Source organism: Strix uralensis, chromosome 3, assembly GCF_047716275.1.
Source record: "Strix uralensis isolate ZFMK-TIS-50842 chromosome 3, bStrUra1, whole genome shotgun sequence".
NCBI lineage: Eukaryota > Metazoa > Chordata > Aves > Strigiformes > Strigidae > Strix > Strix uralensis.
In genome coordinates, this window is record NC_133974.1 from 57,956,987 (window position 1) to 57,978,600 (window position 21,614).

The following is a 21,614-nucleotide window of genomic DNA, read 5'->3' on the forward strand; positions in this document are numbered from 1 at the left end:
AGCCAAGTGTTATGCTTATTATTGGTGCAATATTATTCTTCCCTTGTTACCAACATACACGTTTTAGTTTTCCAAGTGGATTTTAAGAGTGTTGGGGTTCTCACAAATACTGTTCATTTATTTAAGTGGAGAAATACTTCTCGGTCCTTCTCTTAAAAACAGAATGTTTGAAAAATTGCAAAGCCTATGCAGGAAGATACATTTCAAAATGCAAGATCGGGCAAGCTGGACCCCGTGATCCTGCCAGCTTTGACAGGGAACGATAGCATTGTATTCTAGCATGCTATAAATCAAGGTTTCTTTCCTGGCATAATTCTGCTTTCTTAAGGGGCAGCTTTTTCAGCATCAACATATTCAACATCCTGTATCTCCTCATTGTCTCAGCATCAGCACACACGTAGCCATGTTGGTGGCGTTTTGTACTTGGCTCTAAAAAAACAGTGGTTTATGGGGCAGTAGCAGGAGCATTATGTGATTCTGCTTACTGTCTATACCATAGCCACAAAACCAGTGAAACACTATGATTTTTATATTACAGTTTTTTTCATTCTCAAGTAGAAGGGCCCACATCCTGTTAAGCACAAAGCTCCATTTCTCCCTTACTGTGAAGAAGAAAAGCAACCTTAAAACAACACTCGGAGAACACAAAGAAAAGGTTTCTTTTTGCCATATGGCTTGGACAACTGTAAAGACTAAAAAAGCTGTCAAAACTAACAACCAGTATCAAAGGAAAGGGGGCAAGCTAGGGAAAACAGCCATCTCCGTCTGTAGCCTGAGGAAGGAGAATGGGAAGTGTACTGTTGTAGTGTACTAGCTCTTTTTCTCAAACAGGAGGCAGTGTGGTCTGCTACAAACAGCTCCAGAGCAAGGACCGTGTGTTTGTTTCCCAGCTTCAAAGCTCCCTGCTGACTATCTCGCTACAAAGATCTTGTCTTAGTTCTCTTAGTTCTCTTCTCCGGAGACTTCTGGGTGAAAAGTAGTAGGTAAGGGCTGTGAAAAATAAGCAGTAATATCTAGGTTGTGTTGTAGAGTGTGACATTATTTCAAGAAGACGCTGTAAAGAGGATCTTTATTTGGGAACCTCTCAATGGCCATTACTGGACTTCTCCCCTCATTTATAGCCTTTAAAAAGCAAAATATGCTCACCCACACTACTGAGCCCAGAAATAGTCATGAGAATACCATTAATTGAAACCCAAATGAGTTTGGTACAACCCAAAATGTAAAACTTGACTGAGAACTATCTAACCACAAACACTTCTAGAGAAGCTCTTAAGCAGTCCCACAGAGGAGCTAATACCCCATGACACGAACAAGTACAAGACCAGTTACTAATGCAGTTTGGACTCCATGCGTGAGGAGCTTAACACAGGCAGAAAATAAATTAATCTCTGTTCTACAGAGGAGGCATTTTTTAAGGAGCATTTAACCAGGGACTGGTCAGGAGCAAAGCCAAACTAGTTTCATTCTAATTGAATACATTGGTTTGGGGGCATGCTTTTATTCTGTAAAATGCACTTAAAAATTATCAGGAGCATTTCTTCTCACTATTGAAGACTGATTCTCTGTACTATGCTTTATTTTATGAAGTTTCCTGGAAAGAGTTTCCTGGAATGTGAGATCATTTCTTCATTTCTCCCATGGGACGGACGGACGGACGGACACACACACACACAAATAATAATAAAAAAATGTGTGATGGGTATCTCCTGTAGAAACAAACATGCTGCTCCTGGTGTGTACTTTCATGTATGCACGTAAAGGAAACAGACCCAAGTAAACAAACTGTGTTCACAACAAAAAGTAGAGAGGGCTTGAGAGAGCCTCCTCTCCTGCATGGTGGCAAGGAGGGAATGGAGACAGCAGCTCTGCGGTCCAGCCCCAGCATCCAGGAGGTTCACGCTGGTTACCCATTAATCCCTTTCATGCGTTTTTCCCTTTCCCTGCAGTGAAACTCCTGGTGCACACCAGAGAGCGAAGTTGTTTCATCTGTCCTGGGCAAGCCCAGATCTGGATAAACTGCCACCCAGGTGCCCTCAGTGACCGAGGGTGGGGGGTGGCTGGCTGGCTGGCTGCTGACTGCCCTTCTATTTGTTTTGCTACATCAGCAAGAGTGGACTTTCATGCCTTCGCTCTCTCCTTTTCCCCGGGCTGGTTTTTGCTGTGCCTTCAGTTCTGTCCCTCCTCCCCCACCTTCCTCCTCTCCATTTGCAGAGCGCCCCTCCTCCTGGGCTGCTACCCCTCCTTTTCCCCTCCTCTTTCACAGTCAGAGGCTTGAAAACTTGTTAAAAGCTCTCCCAGTGTTCCAAGTTAGAAAAAACTTTTACGAGGTATCAGCACTTTTCTTTCATTAGGGGGGAAGGAAGGATGAAAAATACAAAACAGCAGTAGACTTTTAAAGTTTAAATAGACAGGTCTGAGTGCCTGAACGTGCTCTTCCATTTTACTTTAACCCTCCAAAGAAGTATTCTGATCCAGTTTCACTGCTGAGCAGCAAGGGTAAGTTGAAAGTTTTCCTTTTTCATCTTTTTGTGTATCACTTCTTCTGAAAACACTTTTTTTTTTTCCACCCGAAGAATTTTGTGTTACAGCGCTGATAGTTGAACTTGTTTAAAAAGATACCTCTATAAAAGCGTAAGTTCTTTTAAAGTGCTAAGTTCAAACTTGTAGGCAGTCTTTGCTTTCTTTTGTGATATTTCTATACATTCCTTCACATATTACACTTCTACAACTTTTAACCATGTTCCACTGAAGGGAAAACTGCGGTGAAGTTGTAAGTGCAGGGCTGAGTTGCAGACTTGTTGCTAGTGTTTGGGTGAAATCGCTCCTCTCTACTTGCCTCAGACTAAATGAGCTCCTTTAAAGAAAAAACCGAGGTGCGCTTCAGTCTCCTCTGTTGTACCGAAATTGCATCAGAAGTTTGTAACAGGGAAACCTTGTCCTGAGTGCGTCCCGTTTCTGCCCCACGCTTTTTGCTTTCCTGTGGGAATCCTGATTGATGCCTAATGGTTTGTGCAGAGCAAGGTTCTTAATTAGGTGCTTTGTTAAATGCTGCAGCTGCTAAAGTGGTGACTTACACGTGGTCTTCCTGATAAGTTTTTCCCTTTTCTTTTAAAATAGATGTGATAAAATCCAGACGTGGGTTATGGATTTTTAACCTGGTTTGTGTATAGTTACTCTGTTTTAGCAACCTCGGTGAGGGATTTTAGGGAAGGAATGTGAGATACCATGATATGCCTTACCACGTTGGCGATGTCTGTGAAAGTCTTGGGTAGATATAAATGAAAGTTGTCCAGGAAGAACTGTGCAAGAATATCCACAATATGTGTCATATTCCAGTATGACACATTCCCTTTATATTACTTTGAAGACTTAATACCAAAACGCAGAGGAAAAAAAAATGCTTGAGCAGCATCTCTTGGAGAGCTAAAAAGCTTTTTACTTTGCAAGACTTGGAGTGATTCCTTATAGCAATTGTTACTTGCTGCTTGCCAGTAGTTAAAGAGCAACACGAGGAGGCAGGAAAAAGAGCCTTCAGCTGAAAGAGAAGCAGAGAGTCTATCTTATCGAGTAACACGTTCTCCTCTTAAACAAGAATATTGTGTGCTTATGTGTGTCCTCACATTTTGCCTTGAGATAACCAGTGAGCCTCCTGAAGTGGCATATTTCATCTGAGGAATTCCTTTTGATTTTGGATGTGAGATTTCTGATGAAAACCCCTGGTAATGGGGGCAAAAATGGGCTACGTACACCTTGTGCTGCACTTCTGTGTGTGTGTGCGCACATAGGGAGCAAGCTGGAGGACTTGCGTGAAGCTTTCATCCTGCCATTTTTAACATCTGGACAGCACACTACACTGCAGAATTTATGCCTCTAGTCTTTGGGATGTTTACTGAAGTGTTTCCTTCAAAAACTTCAAAGCCAAACACTGGCACTGACCCATGATACCTAACAAGCATACAAATGGGAGAGGGGTGAGCAGCAGGCTGAGTTCAGACGAGGGAAGAGAGGGACACAAGGGATTTGGTTTGGACGTAAATCTGAATGCTTATACACTCGGCAGCGCAAACAGATTCAACCCTGAAGTTATCTCAGCTCTCATATTATGCAAGCCTGAGAGATTAATTTTATTTGAATCTGAAATGAACGTCAGTTTAGGCCAAGGATTCCTGTGGGCATGAGGAAGGTTAGATGACGTTGAGCAATGTATCTGTTTCATCAGGTATGTTGCTCTTTCCCCCAGTCTCTGGTATCTCCTCCCCAATGTTACCCACTGAATTTATCTCTCAAGGAGACACCTGGTCTGTTTATGCCACACGTATGTTTTAGAAATCCAGATTTCAAAACCTGCAAGCAGAACCATCAGAGGGCCCGAGGACCCCTCAGGGAATTCAGCAATTCTTCTCTTAATTCCAAAGTGAGTCAGGAGGGGGATGAATCTGGGCAGTAACACAGAGGGTAGACCCATCTTGTACAATGAGAAAATGTCTAAGAAAGTGCTTACAGTTGCTTTGGGTCCTTTTGCAACTATACTTTAGAATTAAATTGGGTGGAGAGGGTACAATACAAGGAGAGACAAAGGCTTATGGGGTAGATTCTCTAGCAGCTGACCACCAGCAATACTAGCAGTTGTGACACTTTAAATTCTAGTTACTGCAACCATTTAGTGCGTCATCTTTGTCCAGTGGGTGAAATGAACTGAAGATCATCTGCAGAGCTACAAATGAACAGCACCTTCCTAGGGGAATGGCTGGAAGACATTTGATTTTTGTAAGATTTCAGAAAACTAGCCTTCCCTGTTCCAACCCATCCAAACCCCATCAGTTGTAGACCTCAGCTGTTTTCTCTGCAATGCTGGTTGCTTTTGGGAAATAGTCAAGTTGATTGATGTTCAAGAGCCAGAATCTTCTCTTGGTGCCTATTTATGTGTGTGTGAGCACACTGAAAGTAGGAGAGGTAGGAAAACCAAAGCTTTGGCCTGTTTCCCAGCTGCTTCAGCTGCAAAATCCCATTTTAGATCCCACTCTAACCCTTACTGCTCTTCCGTCCACTAGCGTATGTAACATTGTACTCAGACCTGGGCATGTTACCACAGCACTGAGTTTGCATTATTCTTCCTGGAAAATATGAACCAGATGACATGATGAATGCTGTCCATAAAAAATAGTTCTAGAATTTCTTAATTGTGGCTTACAAATCAAATTTCTTATATGTGGTCATCCAAAATGCACGCAGATGAATGCTGTCATATCTCCTGCTGCTCTATGGCTTTTTTTCCTGTCTTTACCCACACACAGTAGGGCCTGGAAGAAATCCATCTTAAAAGAGCTTACTAGGCCAGCCTTAGTCTGTTTCAGAAAAAGGTTATAATCCTGTAAAGTAATAATCAGTAAGAATTTAAGAAACACATGTACTCATCATCAGCCATATTCTTAAATTTCCGAAGTACTGAAATTGTGCAAATCGATCAGGTTATCCTGTGTCATTCAGTGAACTCAGTTAAGGGGTTTGGAGGTATTAAAAAGTGTTTAAGTCCAGAATGCTGAAGAAGTGTTTTTAAAGGTTATCTGCCATCGATTCCAAACTATTTACAAAGCTAGGATACTTAAATAACTGTTTGATACAAAACCTCTTTTTGTACGTACTAAACAGATATTGTAAGCAGTTAATTAAAATGGTCTTTTGGTGTCCTGAAAGTAAACAAGTTAGATCCAGTGAATGAATTTTTTCTACAAGAAAACAAAGTACTGTGTTTCATAAAGCAGCAGAATCCACTTAAGCAAAGGAATGATATATTTGTGCCACCACAAGGTTATCTGATTAACAGTACAATGTTTTGAATTGACGTGGGGGTTTTTATCACTGGCGAAGGCTAGCGTGTAACTGATCTCTTTAAAAAAAAGTTGCTTTTCAAAACTATGTATGAGTAATTCAGGCATGGAATGTTTCCTCCTGGAGTTTATATTGCCAGAGGACAAATGAAACTTAGCAATTTTGCATGCTGAAGCAAATTAAAAAATAGGTAGTAAATTCTCAAAATATTGCAGGTGTGGGATTAAGTGGGTCAAAACTGAAGTAAATCACATTGCATTAATGGACCAGAGTGGAGTGTAATTAAAAAACAAACAACACGTAACTGCCTAGAAATAACATGTCTCTGTTTTCTTAATCAAACTTTCAATCTGAAATAACATTTAGATGGTAAAATTGAGCCTGAGGAAAGTCTGTTAATGCAGTAGTTTCAAATCATCGGAAAACTGACTAATTAAATCAAGAAGCTGTTACTTGAAAAAGGCTCCTTCTGTCCACTTCCACTTCTAGGACATGGAGCAAACAGCTTGCTTTTAAAACAAACTTCACGTGTTGTGTAGTTACAGTCTGTTCTCTGTTTAACAATCCCAGCCTAAGGAGGAACGTGGTCACATTTCATTCCAGACTTTCCAGAGACCTCCGCGCTCGTGTGCCTGACTCCTTCTCTGCCACCCCCAGCCCATGAACACAAACTAGCCTTTCCCGGGAAGGACTAAAGCTGGGGATGGCTGAAGGGATGTGTCAGAGACAAACATGCTGTGTAGTCCTCCCAGCGGAGGCTTCCAGATTTAGAAGTGTGAAGCAGGTCTGATCCTTTGATGGGGCTTCATTCATATGAAGAACTAATTACATGAGGAAGGGTCTGCGCGCTGCAGTAGGTAAACTTCAGAGCAGCTGACTGAGCGGACTGAGGAAATGGCCCTGGGATATTTTTCAGGGGTTCAAAGATAATTGACATTTTGGAGCTATCAGAGCGAGTACTTTAAACACTTGTCTCCCATGACTCTCTCAGACTCTTTCCGATGGCAGGAACGGTGTGTTTTTATTTGGCATCTATTGTTACGACTGAGTTTGCCAGATTGACAATCTTGTGTTTCCAGTGACTCACTGCTTCTTGAAAGAAAATCTCCTTGGTGCTAAAATTTCCTATTTTATGAATTATCCAAAAAGGGCTTTTTCTATAAATGACCTTTGCTAGGGAATATATCCATGATGCAATGGGGAGGAAATCATTTGGACATCATCAAAACTATTAATACCAGGAAGGGATTACTCAGCATATACATAACAAATATCTGTACCTGGCAGCATCTACTTTAAAGGGGAAACTGTGATTATTTTTACTTTTAAGTGCCCGATTGCACATGCTTGTTCATGTGAGACAAGTTAAAATTTTTATGCAGATAAGATTTCTGCTCTCCAGTTGATAAAAATCCTATAGTAAACTATGGTTTTCCTAGGAATCTAGAACATCAACTAAACCATTTAGTTTCTTTTATCTCATCCTGTGTATTTCCAGATATCCGTGAGAAGCTGCCTATGTCCCACTTTAAAACTCTAGTCAAGAGAGACAATTTAAACTTGGAATGCAAACTGCACACCAGGAGTTGCCTTGAAAACAGAAAGAGCTCATTTACCTTTTTTTCTAAATCTTTTTTCTTTTCAAAACAAAATGAAGGAATTTAAATACAAAAAGATGCAAATACAAAGCTGAAACTACAATAAATTAAGCAAGCCCACAGATAAACAGGAAACCAGTTCCTCCAATGTGGTAACATGAGCCTAGTGTGCTTCATGTATTTACTATTTTTGGTTCCTTCATAAAACTATAGGTAAAGAATACTAACTTTGATCTTTGTGCTGCAAATACTAATGTATAAACTTTATTTAGATAGCAAGTTTTTTCTGAAGTTGAGTATCATTAGGAACTATACTGTTAAATGTATTACACATAATGTAGTGATATGCAAGAGCTCAGTTTAATGTTGCTGTAGGAAAAATAGCACGTGTTTTGCACTGATAAAATTTTAGGTATTCAACCCTAACATTAACTTAGTGTATAACCTTCTGTCTTTAGGTTATACTATGGTTCGCTTTCTTATTCTCTTAAAGAGTGAACATAAAAATTACCATGAACGGACCGCACTGAAAGAGAGAAATCTTTCACATATTCCTAGCATATTCAGGCAGTGGTACTACATACTTCCACACCCTGCTTCAGCAGTGTGTCACAGCAGTTTTCTACCTGAGGCAGGTGTAGATCATTGAAGTGAGGCTGCCACCAGTGAAGCTGAGCCAACCACAATGACGACTGTGGGTTGTCGTGGACTTCTTGAAAACTGGAGTGAAATTAGAAACCTCTTTTTTTCATTGTGCTCTGAGACATGATATGTTACTTTCTCTTTTCAGTTTCTCTGACTTCCTACTCCACCTGTGGACTAACCAAAACTCTGGTTTCTCTTCAGGTCATGTAAAACGCACAAATTAAAACAAAGCTGACATCACTGCTATATTAGCATTGATCTGTAATTCAGTGTATCAAAGGTGTTATAGCTCTGTCTTAACCATCACTATCTTTTTTTCCTTTGTGTCCTTCTTTAGCCAACATCCTGTGAAGATGGGTGATTGGAGTGCCTTGGGAAAACTTCTTGACAAGGTTCAAGCCTATTCTACTGCAGGAGGGAAAGTGTGGCTGTCTGTCCTCTTTATTTTCCGAATCTTGCTGTTGGGGACAGCAGTTGAATCTGCTTGGGGAGATGAACAGTCTGCTTTTCGGTGCAACACTCAACAGCCTGGTTGCGAGAATGTCTGCTATGACAAGTCCTTCCCCATCTCCCATGTACGCTTCTGGGTTCTGCAGATCATATTTGTGTCTGTACCTACCCTTTTGTACCTGGCACATGTGTTCTACGTAATGAGGAAAGAAGAGAAGCTGAACAAAAGAGAAGAAGAGCTCAAGGTGGTCCAAAATGATGGTGTGAATGTGGATATGCACCTCAAGCAAATAGAAATTAAGAAATTCAAGTATGGGATTGAAGAGCATGGCAAAGTGAAGATGCGCGGGGGGCTGCTCCGTACCTACATCATCAGCATCCTGTTTAAGTCTGTCTTTGAAGTGGCTTTCTTGCTGATACAATGGTACATTTATGGGTTTAGCCTGAATGCCATCTACACCTGTGAGCGAGATCCATGCCCGCACAGAGTGGACTGTTTCCTCTCCCGTCCAACTGAGAAAACCATCTTCATCCTCTTCATGCTGGTCGTGTCCTTGGTGTCCCTGGCCTTAAACATCATCGAGCTTTTCTATGTCTTCTTCAAGGGCGTCAAGGATCGTGTCAAAGGGAAAACTGACCCTTACTCCCACAGCGGTGCCATGAGCCCTTCCAAGGACTGTGGCTCCCCCAAATATGCTTATTACAATGGCTGCTCCTCACCGACTGCCCCCTTGTCTCCCATGTCTCCCCCGGGGTACAAGCTCGTTACCGGAGACAGGAACAATTCTTCCTGCCGTAACTACAATAAACAAGCCAGTGAGCAAAACTGGGCCAACTACAGCGCAGAGCAGAACAGAATGGGGCAGGCTGGCAGCACCATCTCCAACTCACATGCCCAGCCCTTCGACTTCTCCGATGAGCACCAGAATACTAAAAAACTTGCGTCAGGACACGAGCTGCAACCCCTCACCATTGTGGACCAGAGGCCTCCCAGCCGAGCCAGCAGCCGAGCCAGCAGCAGGCCTCGACCTGACGACCTGGAGATCTAAGCTTCTAGCTGCAGTACTTGCTCAACTATGAAACGACGTGCATCGGAAGATGCAGTCAGTGCTGATCTTGTTCCAGTGGAGGTGGTACTTAACAGTCTCAAGCAGGAGATTTTAAGAATCATAAAAACAAGCAAACAAACTTTTAAAATACTTGCTGTTTTGGGGGGGATGTGGGGCTGGTGTGGGGTGGTACAGTACACATTGGTATTTAATGTAGCTGGTTTAAAGAGTTTAAATACTTAAAAAAAAAAAAAAGGAAAAAGGTAGTCAGTACTAAGGTAGGGGGTTGTTTTTCTAGAAAGGCTGTAAATATCTGAGTGTATGTGTATGTGTGTACTATCATGTTTGTTTCAAAAGAATCTTCTGTAATACTAAAACCCAATAATAACTCACATTTGTCAGGGTGAAGTGCTGCCTGAAGATGAAAACATTTTTCCTATTCAACAAGCAGAAAAAGTCCAGGATTGCCTCTGATCATTTCCCTGTCAAGAACATTCCATTCTTAGAAAGTGCACTTTGAAGGTAAACTTTCCCATGTGGTCCTCCAGGTTGTCAAAAGGCTCCTGTGAGGACAATCTACAGCCTTTGAATCATTCAACCCAAATTTCAGACATGGCCCACCAAGAAATACTTTGGTCACCTGCTTTTCCAGCCTGTCACGCAGGTAGATTTTGTGATGTGCGTAAATGGAATGGCTCCACACTTGTAGAACCAGCAACCACACTTTCTTGCCCACAGCGATGTTCGTGTCCTGCTGCTCACGTACAGTCTAATTAGCATCGTATAAAACCCAGTTTGCTGCCACTTGCAGATTTAAGCCTTAAGACAGGCAAGCAACTGCCTTTAGTGAATTTTATCACACCTTTATGTGTATTAAAGGTGTACATATGTGTGTGGATGTGAAGGTAAAAGTATACACAAAACACCCTCAGAAGCATGCATTGAGAAATAAGCGCACACAGATTACTTGCAGCTGACACTTCCTCATGGATATTGTGAAGATGTGGGCCACTATGGTGTTTACATTCTCTGATTCCTTCAATGCAAGTGAAGCACATGTCATTATATTTTTTTAATTCTATAGAATATTTCCATGTATCCTAAATGGATGCTTTTTTAAAAATAAAAATTAAAATGGGCCTAATCCTGGATGTCTTGCTCTGGAAAATCTCTCTTTTAAGTCAGTGGGAGTTTTGCCTGAAAAAAGCTACAGGATCAAGCCCAAGATGTAGCGAACCATGTTCTTGCTGGCATGAATGATTTTCTTTTGTAGAAGTTAGGGGTGGAAAAGACCCATTAGGTCATCTAGCCAATCTATCTCCCTGATAGGTAATAATGATGCTTGAATGATAGAATATGTAGTACTGTAAGCGAGCTTTAGTCTTTTATGTGAGAAACTTAGAAGAAATGCTTTGTGCTGGATTAATAATAAAATATGCCTACATGACTTTTGCAGTAACTGGTATTTTTCTTGTTCTAAGTATTCACATTTACTGAACTGTAGTGTCCACTCCGAGTTTGACAGTTAGGTCCTTCTAGATGGTTCTAGCAACTTTAGTGTTTATGCTTAGATTTTGTTTGAATTGCAAGTGAAGTTGAAAGGATTTTTAAAGAGTACAATTCTAGCTAATTTATTTGAAATATATGCTAAAGAAATCTACCAGTTTCTTCAAATGCATAGCCTCTTAGCTGAACACAGATTGACCAAGGAGATACATAGCTTGGTTTCATTTTGCAGCAACACAGATAAGTTGTTTCATTTAATACATTATATTAATTTGCTTGACATTCCATGTTAAACTACTGTTGTGTTCAACTTCATTGCATGTATGCAACCATAGTCCGTCGGATCATGTTGTCTGGAGAACATTAGTCAATAAAGTTTTAATTTAGTATAAATATATTTTCTAAATGTCTTTTACTTGTTTATATATCCGTATATCTTTTGTTTCAGTCATATAATCCAAACTTCTTCCTTCCCTCTTCATTTTTCCCCAGTCACTCTGCATTTCAGCAGTATTCTTGATTTAATCCATCTGGATTTACTTTGAACTGAAATTTCACAGGACCAGATTCAGATACCCTCACAACACTGGAAAAACAAGCATCATTTATGCCACTCCTGGAACAAAGTCATACTCAGCGTGAACTACAGTAATTCAAATCTTGCCATGAGCCTCAGAAAATACATAACTATTTGCAAACTATTTTAAAAAAGATAGTACTAAGATGCTATAATGTAATTTTTCAAGCAATTTTTACATACGATCTAGATTCAACATTATGAAATTATTGCCTCTGGTTTACATTTCCCCATGTAACCGGAGTGCTTGACAGACTTCAGTTTCTGGAATTAAATCCTCATTCCTTCAGCGTCAATGCGAGACATACTGATTTTGATAAGACTGGGATTTCACATACTGTCTACTGCTTCACAATTTAGGTCCCTGTCAGTAACGAAGACTTTCCAGCACTAGACTCTAAAGGAAAGATGGTTTCAACTCTTTTTTTTTTTTTATCTGAAAAATCAAAATATAATGGTCATGCAGTTATCATACAGCTTTCTACTTTCAAATTCGCTTATCATTTTAAGTCCAAATTCTTCTCCCTGCTGTTAGTAAAGAAGAAGAAAAATAAGCAGGACAGTGGTAGTGGATTTACAGCTCTGAGAGATACTACACAAGCACCAACACAAGGAATGACTCCTTGAAGTATTCCTTAAATAATAACAATGAGTCATATTTAAGCTGGCTTGTCCTAGTTTGTCGGTACAAAGGGAAGGGCATTAGAAGAATTTTGTGAGGATTGTGCCCTTGGGAAGGTGGATACAGAAAACATCCAGAGAAGGGATTACCCTGAGACAAGATCTAGTGTCTCCTAGACAGGCTGATTGTTCGGTATGTCCCAAGTTAAGGACTCAGTTCCTTGGGGCATCTGAGACAACTGATATAAATTAGAGCTTCAGTGCCAAGGCACTCTTGAGTGATTTTTTTGGTGGTAATGCATGTGTGTGTGTGTAGAGTAAAGACATTCCATGGACCGTTTATCCCACCTAGATTTATTTCTGTGGAATGTATTTATTACACACTTAAAAGTCATCACCGTGACATAATTTTGTGTGCCATTCATCCAGTTCTTTATATGCTTTCTCCCAGTGCGTCTCTGCAGCAGCAGTTGCGTTATCTGCAGATGACAAAAAATAACGTGTGATACAATGCTAGTGCATACTTCTCAACCTCTGTAGGATTTGTTAGATATTGGATTCAAACTGGAAAAAGTGTTGTAAAAATACACGTCTCTGAAGGTACTTAAAACAAAAGCAGGGTTACAAACAACAGCAAGAAAACCCAAATTCCAAACCTAATAAGTATTTAAAATTTGTGTTGATGTTTTGTGTAGAAGTATTTTGAAAAAAGGCAAATTCATCCTAAGGCCCCCACCCTGCCCAATTACTTTGAAATGTTTGTAGAGAGTAAAGTTAGAAGGACAAGTTACAGACAGCCTAAAATCTATATGCAGATCATGTAATTTCAAGATGTTTTAAATACAGTGAGCACACACTGAAGGTTATTTCCTAATTTAGAAATGAGATTTCCATATTTAAAGTGGAAACTACAGTAATAGTTTGAGAACTGGAACAAACTTTGTGAATGTACCTGTCACAGCCCCTGAAATTGGTAATTTTTAAATGGTGTCCTTGTCTCACCATTCCAGAACCACGGCTGTCTGCGGTGCTGCTGTGCTACACAGCATCACTGGCTTGACTGTGCATTACCGCTGTGCTGGCATTTCCCTCGGAATTTCTCTTCAGCAAAAAAGTAGTAATGTAAGGAATAGAGTTTTGCAACTCAGGTCTTGAGTTGATCCAGATCTGAAGTTACCTTGACTGGTTAATGTGGAGTTCTTGGTATGTCAGAAGAAAACCCCCTCCAGTTTTGGTGGCAGCTGTTTCTACCCCACTGGGTCAGACTACTTTTAATTCTTCTTGTAATTCCTCCATGATTACCACTGCTCCCTTTTCCAGAATTTAAACAAAATAGGGCAGAAAATAGGATTTACCTTCCTCCTGTAGAACTTTTTCTATTTACTACTGATCCAAATCTGTCAGGACTGAGCCTTCTACTGAGCTCATGAACTACCCTGATATACAATATTTTTTTAACAATATTTTTTTTATCTAACAGATTGACCATAATCTCTTTGAAGATGTCTTCCTTTCCTTCTCATGCTATTGACTCCAGCCGTTTGCAGTTAGATCTGCCAGAGGACTCTATGACGACTGAGGCTGGGGCGCATGGCCGTTGAGGATTTCTCTGGGGAAAAAAGCAATCCTTAGATGGTACAGAGCTGTTGAAGCTACTCCTACATTACTTTTATTTCTACTGCCAACATGTACAATAAGGTCAGAAGCATAAGTCATGTCTGAGGAACCACTACCTAGACATAGTCTCTGGCTCAGTCCCTTGAAACTAGTTGAGGGTCCTCCATTTTATTCAAATTTATTGTAACATAATGGCTCCAGAAACACAGGGCTGTAAGATCAGCTCTGCAAAGAGATGACTGCCTTTCCCTGACTTAAACCATGTGCTTTTAACTGTGCCCAAGGACATATTCACACCCAGACTCTGTCAGTCCTGGAAAGTGTGTCAGATGTAAATTACATGATGCTAGCACATCACTAGATTGAAACAGGAAGAGCTTATTGGTTCCTGTACTTATTTAAAAGGTATTTTGATAGACACAAAAAAGAATGCTTGTCTTAAACTTGTCTTAAATACTTCTTAACGTACAGCACTACCAGGAGACCCTATGAAGCAATACAGATAAAGTGCATGTATACATGGCAAGTTTGTCTATGGGTACTATGTCTAGAAACGCTTTAAATAGATAGAGCTGCTTAGTAATTTGGTAAGACCAACCATCTCCAAAATGGCTGCCCTCACTGTTTGCTCATGGTAGTCAAAATGCTGCACCTGGCTTACTGGCTTGTTGGAATTTGCAATGCAAAGGCACGTTGGGCAAAGACAGACATGTTTTTACAGTGATCCTTTTGCATTAACTCCTTTTAAGTGCTGAAGAAGCATAGTGCTAGAAGCTAGAGGCAGAGAGTCTGGGACAGGCTATACTGGGTTAGTAATACACAGTCAAGGGAGTCAACCGGTCAAAAGTAATGGCTTTTTTGGTGACTGTGGGCTCTGCCATCACTTAAAAAGACCGAGTCTCTGCTACTATGTTGAGGAAATGTGCATAACAAAATGAGACATGTGAGCTTAGACCAGTATAAAAGGGAAAATGTTCAGACATTTAAATTGCTCCTTGAAACAAGCCTAGACCACAGTTGCATACTTCCCATTAGAACTGACAGAAAATGCTCACATGAGTTCCAGGGTTTCAGTCATTTAAATCAATGTAAAAGTTCCTCTCTATTTCAGACATAAATAGATTGGATCCAGGAAGATATATTATGACAGCTAATTTTCATTGATATAACTGCAAAGGGAAAGCTTATGGGTGTAAGCTACAAAGTCTTGAATGGTGACCAGTTGAATATGTGTAATCATACTATTTCCTCACAACTTTCTTTTTACTGTAACTCAGTGTAGAGGCGAGTTTATGAAAAGTAATCTAAAGGTTTGCTTTTTTTACAAACAGACGTGAACTCTGTAAAAGTAATGAAATACATCTATGTGATGTCCATGTCAAATTTACACAGGACTACATAAGGGAGTGTAGGATGCTCTATAACATGCATCTAACTCTGCTGGGTTGGGCAGCTGAGGAGTGAAATCTTCACTTTGACTCTCCTCATCCCTGTTAGAATGTTTTTCATATCCCAAACACCTGAGCAGTTTTTCCGTGCTGCTGAATGTGCCTCTGTTCTCAGTATCTCTTCTGTGAGGTTTGCTTGGGTAAGAGTCTTTGCATCCTCCTCTTTCTCCTTCTTTTTCCATCTATAACATAAACTCTGTAGGGGAAACCATGAGCAGCCCCATATATGTGAGGAAATACAATGACAACTGATAGCAAAACAGTACAATCATGTAATATGCAGTAATTCTCTTTTATACATCTGATACTAACTGAATAGGAAACAGCATGGAAAATAGCTTAAAGGATTAGAAAAGCCTCTGGATACTTTAGCATCTTAAACCCACCAGTCCTTGCTGAAACAGGCTTTTTCAGTCTCAGCTTCTGCTGAGTCATAGAGTTTGCTGCCTTTGAAGGTTGAAGTAGCTTGGCTCAAAATTGAAGTTGTTCTGGAAAAGTTCAAACCTTCACTAATGACCATATTTGCATGCTATTCTCAGTGGTATTAACATATAATAGGACACCCTCCACAGGGAGGCCTCTTCAAAACACAGGCTCTGCTTACACTTTGAATTTCCCTATTCAAAGGGGAATCTTCAAAATTATCTATGCATCATTACTTCAAAGTGTTTCACTGGGAGTACTCTGTCATATATTTGGGAGACTCATCATAGTTGTTTGAAAGTTGAATATATAGCCAACTGTAAGATTGTCACCTGGGTTTTGTGTGTGGAGGCAATGAAGTATTACTCAGGCAAGAATCCTACCTGGTCTGACCTGGCATACTTCTGTTGAGGACAAGTAGTTTCTGTTGCATGACTTGAGATGAAAACCCTGCTCTGAGCTTTACTTAGCACCTTCTTTTATTCAAGTCCCTGTAGTGTTATTTCAGGAGCACACAGAGGATCCAGCCGTGAATCCATGGACCTTGTGTAACTTGCCGAGGTCTAGGACAATCTCTCAGGAATTTCTTCTGCCTCTATGTTGGTTGTTGGTACCCCCAGCTCTGTGGACTTTGGACAGACTATAGCACTCAGTCCCTCAGTGGTAGGGTGGATGTTCAATTAGTGCTGTCAAAGGATGTGCAAATAGAGAAAGTGGGTCTGGATTTCTTCCTGTAGCATTTCCCGTAGAATTGAGACAAACTAGTCCGTTGCCATTTCTCGTCCTGAAAAGTGTAGCTGTAAAGGTGTGAAGGGATTTCTACATGGATGATAGTGAAAACTGTAGATATTCATCCCTCTTCCATTCTGGCTGGGGCTTCAGCTGGAAGCTGTAATACCCTGTTAATCTTCATCTTCTTCTCCACTTCTCCAAGGCAGCCATCCTCTCCCACTGCCCACTTCTTTTCTGCATATCACTTATGCAACAGGTATTTAATGTTTTGTACTGAAGAAAGCTTTCTGTGGTGATTATTTTTTCCTTGCATCATGTGGTAAGGAACACTCAAATATCTTAGAATATCCTGCTCCATTAAATATCTATTAATTAACAAGCTGGTGTTTCTCCTATTTCATTCATTCAGAATGAGTGAATTAATTCTATTAATTGCATTCAGAATGAATCTTACAGGTGTTAACTACTATAAGTTTTGTCTGACAGCTTAAAAGTAATTTTGTATCTCACCTCATAGGAGTTCACATTGCTTCAATCACTTTCTTTTTCATAGTATTTTATAATTAAGGAAAACAGCAGACAAATTCAGAATGCTAGTTATCTACCTTTACCAGATGCAGTGAAAGTGCGAGGACATGGAGTTTGTCCAAATCTTCCTCCCACTTTATTCCCAAAGGGACTTAAAGCTAGGCTTCTTCTAATGGTTATGTATGCTATATAAATAATAATAATACTTGGAGTTGCACCGATACAGCACTTTTCATCTTCAAAGTACTTTGAAAACCCTATATAATTAGTGTGCTATAGAGTCATCTCCTATGATACTGCATGAACTCCAGTACTACCCACTGTGGGAGCCAAAAAGCGAATCTGAACAGCCACAGAGATTATACATAACATCCATTATCACTACAACATGAAATCAAAAATGCTGAACAAGGGTATTTTAGTACTTCACGCAGGAGGAGGATCCACAACTAGCAGGAAACCAGTCTCCCTAAGATAAGGAAACAGGAATATTTTCTCTGCTGGTAATCTACTACTTCAGATCTCTAAACACATTTTACCTTGAACTATGTCTCAGTCAAGCTGGCAGCAGATCATAGGTAGATTATCTCATTACATGGAGTCTTCATCTTCATGCAACTAGAATATATCCATCTTTTTTTTTTTTATTAAAAAAGCTTCAATTTCATGCAGCCAAGAGGGGTGCAGACATAATATATATAACATTAAATAGGTTTCTACAGACTTTAGTGAGACTCCAGGGGAGCAACTTACCTGGGGTACACCATTGGCAATTAACAATCCAGCTGAGCACAATTTAAAGATTGTAGTATCTTCCAAGTATTTCCAGCACAGTTACAACAAGTCCTTGTGAACGTTCAGGAGCTTGCTCTTTAAACCATTTTGGCATTTGATGGAGATTATCATCCCAACATAAGTTTGCAAACAGCCTTTTCAAAACTACACCATTAAGAAAAGAGAAGAAGAAAAGAGCATTAGCAGCCCATTCAATATGGCAAACATAACAGTGCAAAGGAACATAACATTCTGGGTAAAGCAAACTTGGAGTATTTCTGAACTTTAATAATTTCTATCTTCCTCAGGTTTGCAAGCTGACTAGCATTCATTTTCTCAACAGAAAGACTAATGTGCTTTATTTGCCTTTTTCAAAAAAATTTTTCTTATAGACATTTAACAGGACAAATGGATACCCTTTTAAGTCATAGTATTATATTAATGGTCATCTGAAGAATAGTCTTGAGACTAGATTTCAAAAGTTGTTATCAGGCAGAAGTAACTCTGCTTCCCATGCAATTAATGGACACATGCATCCATATGCCTTGATTTTTGCTCCATTTTAAGATCAGTATATTTTTTAAAAAAAATGGTGTTCTTCCCTGTTATATTTAAATATCACACAAAACCATAAACATAACCATATGTCAGAATGAGGTTTTTGCTGATGAGCGATGGTTTGGACTCAGTCTCTTTGCTTTTATTTTTACTGCTTATTCCATTTGCTTTAGGTGAAATAGATTCTCTCTGTGTGTTATATTCAGCATATTTTTAGCTACTTCTGGACTGCTTAAGAAGTCAGCAGATGAATTCAAGAATATGAGAGGGACCTCCTAAAGCTTTCTTTTCTCTTCCCCATGGTACATCAGAACAGTTTCATCAGCATGGCCACAACAATCAGCTATCTGCAAATAAGAAATAATGTTTTGGAAAAGCAGCAAAACAAGAAAAGGGCTGAGGAAGAGCACCAAGATGAATTGTTTGGGCAGTCCTTCCACATTTCAAGCAACCACAGCTGTCTCAGTTCTCTAACATGACAACTTAGCCTTCCACACCAGCTATTTTTACCGTGGTGGAGCTGAGCAGGAGGAAGGAAAGGGAGTGACCAGGCACAGCTACATGAGAGGTGGTGTAGGAAAAAAAGTTGACAACCGGGAAACGGATGTTTGAAAAGAAAGAGTTGCACTACAGTAGCAGTTCTGTGATCTTCCCATATGCAACAATAGAGGAACTTTGAATTTGAGATTACAGCGTGGAAGGTGTTGGAGGTGAGAAACTCAGAGCTTCAGAGTCTCCAGGAATTCATGGAGTTTCTCTGGGCCTGACAGGGCACTCTTTTGAAACATATGATGAATACATATCTCAGCATACATGTGGTTTGCTTCACAATTCTGTCAAGCAGCATACAGCCATGCTGAGGCATGCTGTCCAGTTCAAGGGTAGGAGGAGGAAACTTATTCTCTTTTTTTTTTCTGGATTCAGATTTCTCATTTTCAAAACCATTTGTACAACTGTGTTTTCACACTGCCACTCCCTGTTGGAGCCCTGTTTGGCCCTGCTTAGTTTATTATTTATCTATCATTGCTTCCTTTTTTTCCTCCATTCAGTGGTCAGGTACACCCTGCATGGCTGAGCATGGTACAACCATTCAGAGGTACAGCCAACACTGGGGCAATATTTCCACATCCTAGCAATGTTGTGGATGACTCAGTGTCTCCAACAGAGAAGCTGATGCTACTCGTCGGGGCTGGGTGCCATGGCAGCATGGCTACATCACTTCTGGAGCTGTCACACCCTGCTGCGCTGAGTCACCAGGATGCACTGGCCCAGGCTGCTGCTGGCTCAGAGGTGGGCAACCTCACAGAGCAGCACCAGGCTGTTGCACACAGCAGACCTGCCCGGCATCTTCTTCTATACTGCTGGCATCTTCTTCCATACTGCTCCTTCCCTTAGGTTTTAGTTATACTCTTTAATCCCATCTGCACTCTGTGGCATCTCACCTTTAAATGCCACTAACTGTTCTCTTCTTTGTTCTGTTTTCCATTGCTCTGGGACATACTCAGACAAGTTTTTCAAACTGTGAGCTTTTCAGGCATTCCCTATCAAATGTAAATAGGACATTGGCAGTGGCATGCAAATTGAGTAGTTGGTTTGTTAATGGGTAGATGTATTGGTCAAAGGAGGAAGATTTATTTTGCAGGTTTTTAGATCCAGAGTATCAGAGAAATTATTCTTTTGGCACCTGCATGCTCTTGGGCCCTTCAATAAATTTAAAAGTGAATGAACTGGAAGTCTTATGTAGCTTTCTCTAGGCAATATTCATCATGAATGTACATATTGCTCATAGATTTTTTCCTTCCTTTGTTCACTCCTCAAAAACTTAAAACTGACATACATTTTCAAAAGTCTTTAGTAAAATTTCCCAAGGTGACCTGATGTCACCCATGACACTTAACATCTGAACTGTGACTTGTCTGAGCCAATAGCAGTGACCGCGGCTCACTGGAAGAAGACTCAGGAAATCTCAAGTCTGTGACTGAATGACCCTAGTGCTGGATTTCCTTTCTGAAAAATACTGATTGTACTCCCATCCCTTGTCTGCCTTATATATGAAAATTGTAAGGTTTGGGAACAAGGAGATGACTAGTGTTATGCAGAACTAGGCTTAGCTGAGACCGAGGGAGAGCTAACCTTTAGAGAAGGGTACAGTCATTGCTCTGGGGTCTCTACCTGGTCCTCATGGCAGGAAGATCTGGCTCACTGATCAGTCAGTTCCTGCAGAAATTTCATGTGTAAATCAGTATTCTAAAGCAAGTTCTAATCAGTAATCATTTAAACCAAATCTCACTGTAACCTATTGGCTCAGGAGCAGATGCATGAGTTGGTCTTTTCTCTGTGCAGTGCAGGTGGAGCAGGCAGCTGAGCATCTTGTCTGCCATCCGTACTGACAGCACCATCATTTGACTGTCAAAAGTGTATAGACAGAAATTCAACTACCAAAAACCCCTGGTACACTTGAGTGCGGCTGGTCAGAACGTTTTATGTTTTCCATAGACATTTAATTTTTCAGGAACAGAAAGGAAAGTGGAATTCAGTGGAATACCAACTGAAAATGTTAGTGACAAAGGGGGCGTGCTCATTTGGAAAAGCTACCCAGGTCTTTGTGGCAACTGCTGTCTGGACTAAGCTCTCCTGTCTGGGTTCCAGGCTACTTTAAAGGTCCCATGATGCACCATGGCCAGCCCTCTTGTCTGTTCCCATGGTGTGTTCTGAAAAATCCAAAATATGTTGTACCGGAGGGAATATTCTTTTCCATTCATTAATATTCACAAATACTCAAAACCCAACCTGACCATGGAACCTGGTATGTAAAATGCCTTGCAAGTTTCTTTCATTAAATGCCCTGATTAACTTGTATGTCCTAATCAAGAATTCTAACACTTTCATGTTTCAGGCTGATGACTGAAAGTAAGCAGAAAGGGATACAAGGTGAAACAATTAGAGACAGAAACTGCCTTTACCATCTGGATTCATGACATCTTATGCTTACTGAGGTTTTACAGTGGTGCAGACAAACAAAACTCAGCATCAAAAGCTACAAACAAACAAACAAACAAAAAGTAAAATCCTTTCTAATACTGCTTCATTTTTAAACAGATGCTTCACAGGTGGAGAAATACTGCACATGGTGATTGTCATGCTGGGTGCCAGGCTTGCCACAGGTAGCTTGATGAGGATCTTGTGTCCCCACAGAGAATCTGATTGAAGGGAAGGCAGTTGGCTGAAGTGCAAAAAAAAGTAAACAGGTTTTAAC

General features: G+C 40.4%; 1 protein-coding gene across 1 annotated transcript; it reads left to right on the top strand.

Annotated features, from left to right (window-relative positions):
• Nucleotides 1-2,308: 2,308 nt before the first annotated feature.
• Nucleotides 2,309-11,473, top strand: GJA1 (gap junction protein alpha 1). The gene is made up of 2 exons (XM_074862396.1): nucleotides 2,309-2,499; nucleotides 8,413-11,473. Exon 2 carries the CDS (start codon nucleotides 8,429-8,431, stop codon nucleotides 9,572-9,574), a length of 1,146 nt encoding a protein of 381 aa, XP_074718497.1. The 5' UTR covers nucleotides 2,309-2,499; nucleotides 8,413-8,428; the 3' UTR covers nucleotides 9,575-11,473.
• The last annotated feature ends 10,141 nt before the right edge of the window (nucleotides 11,474-21,614 follow it).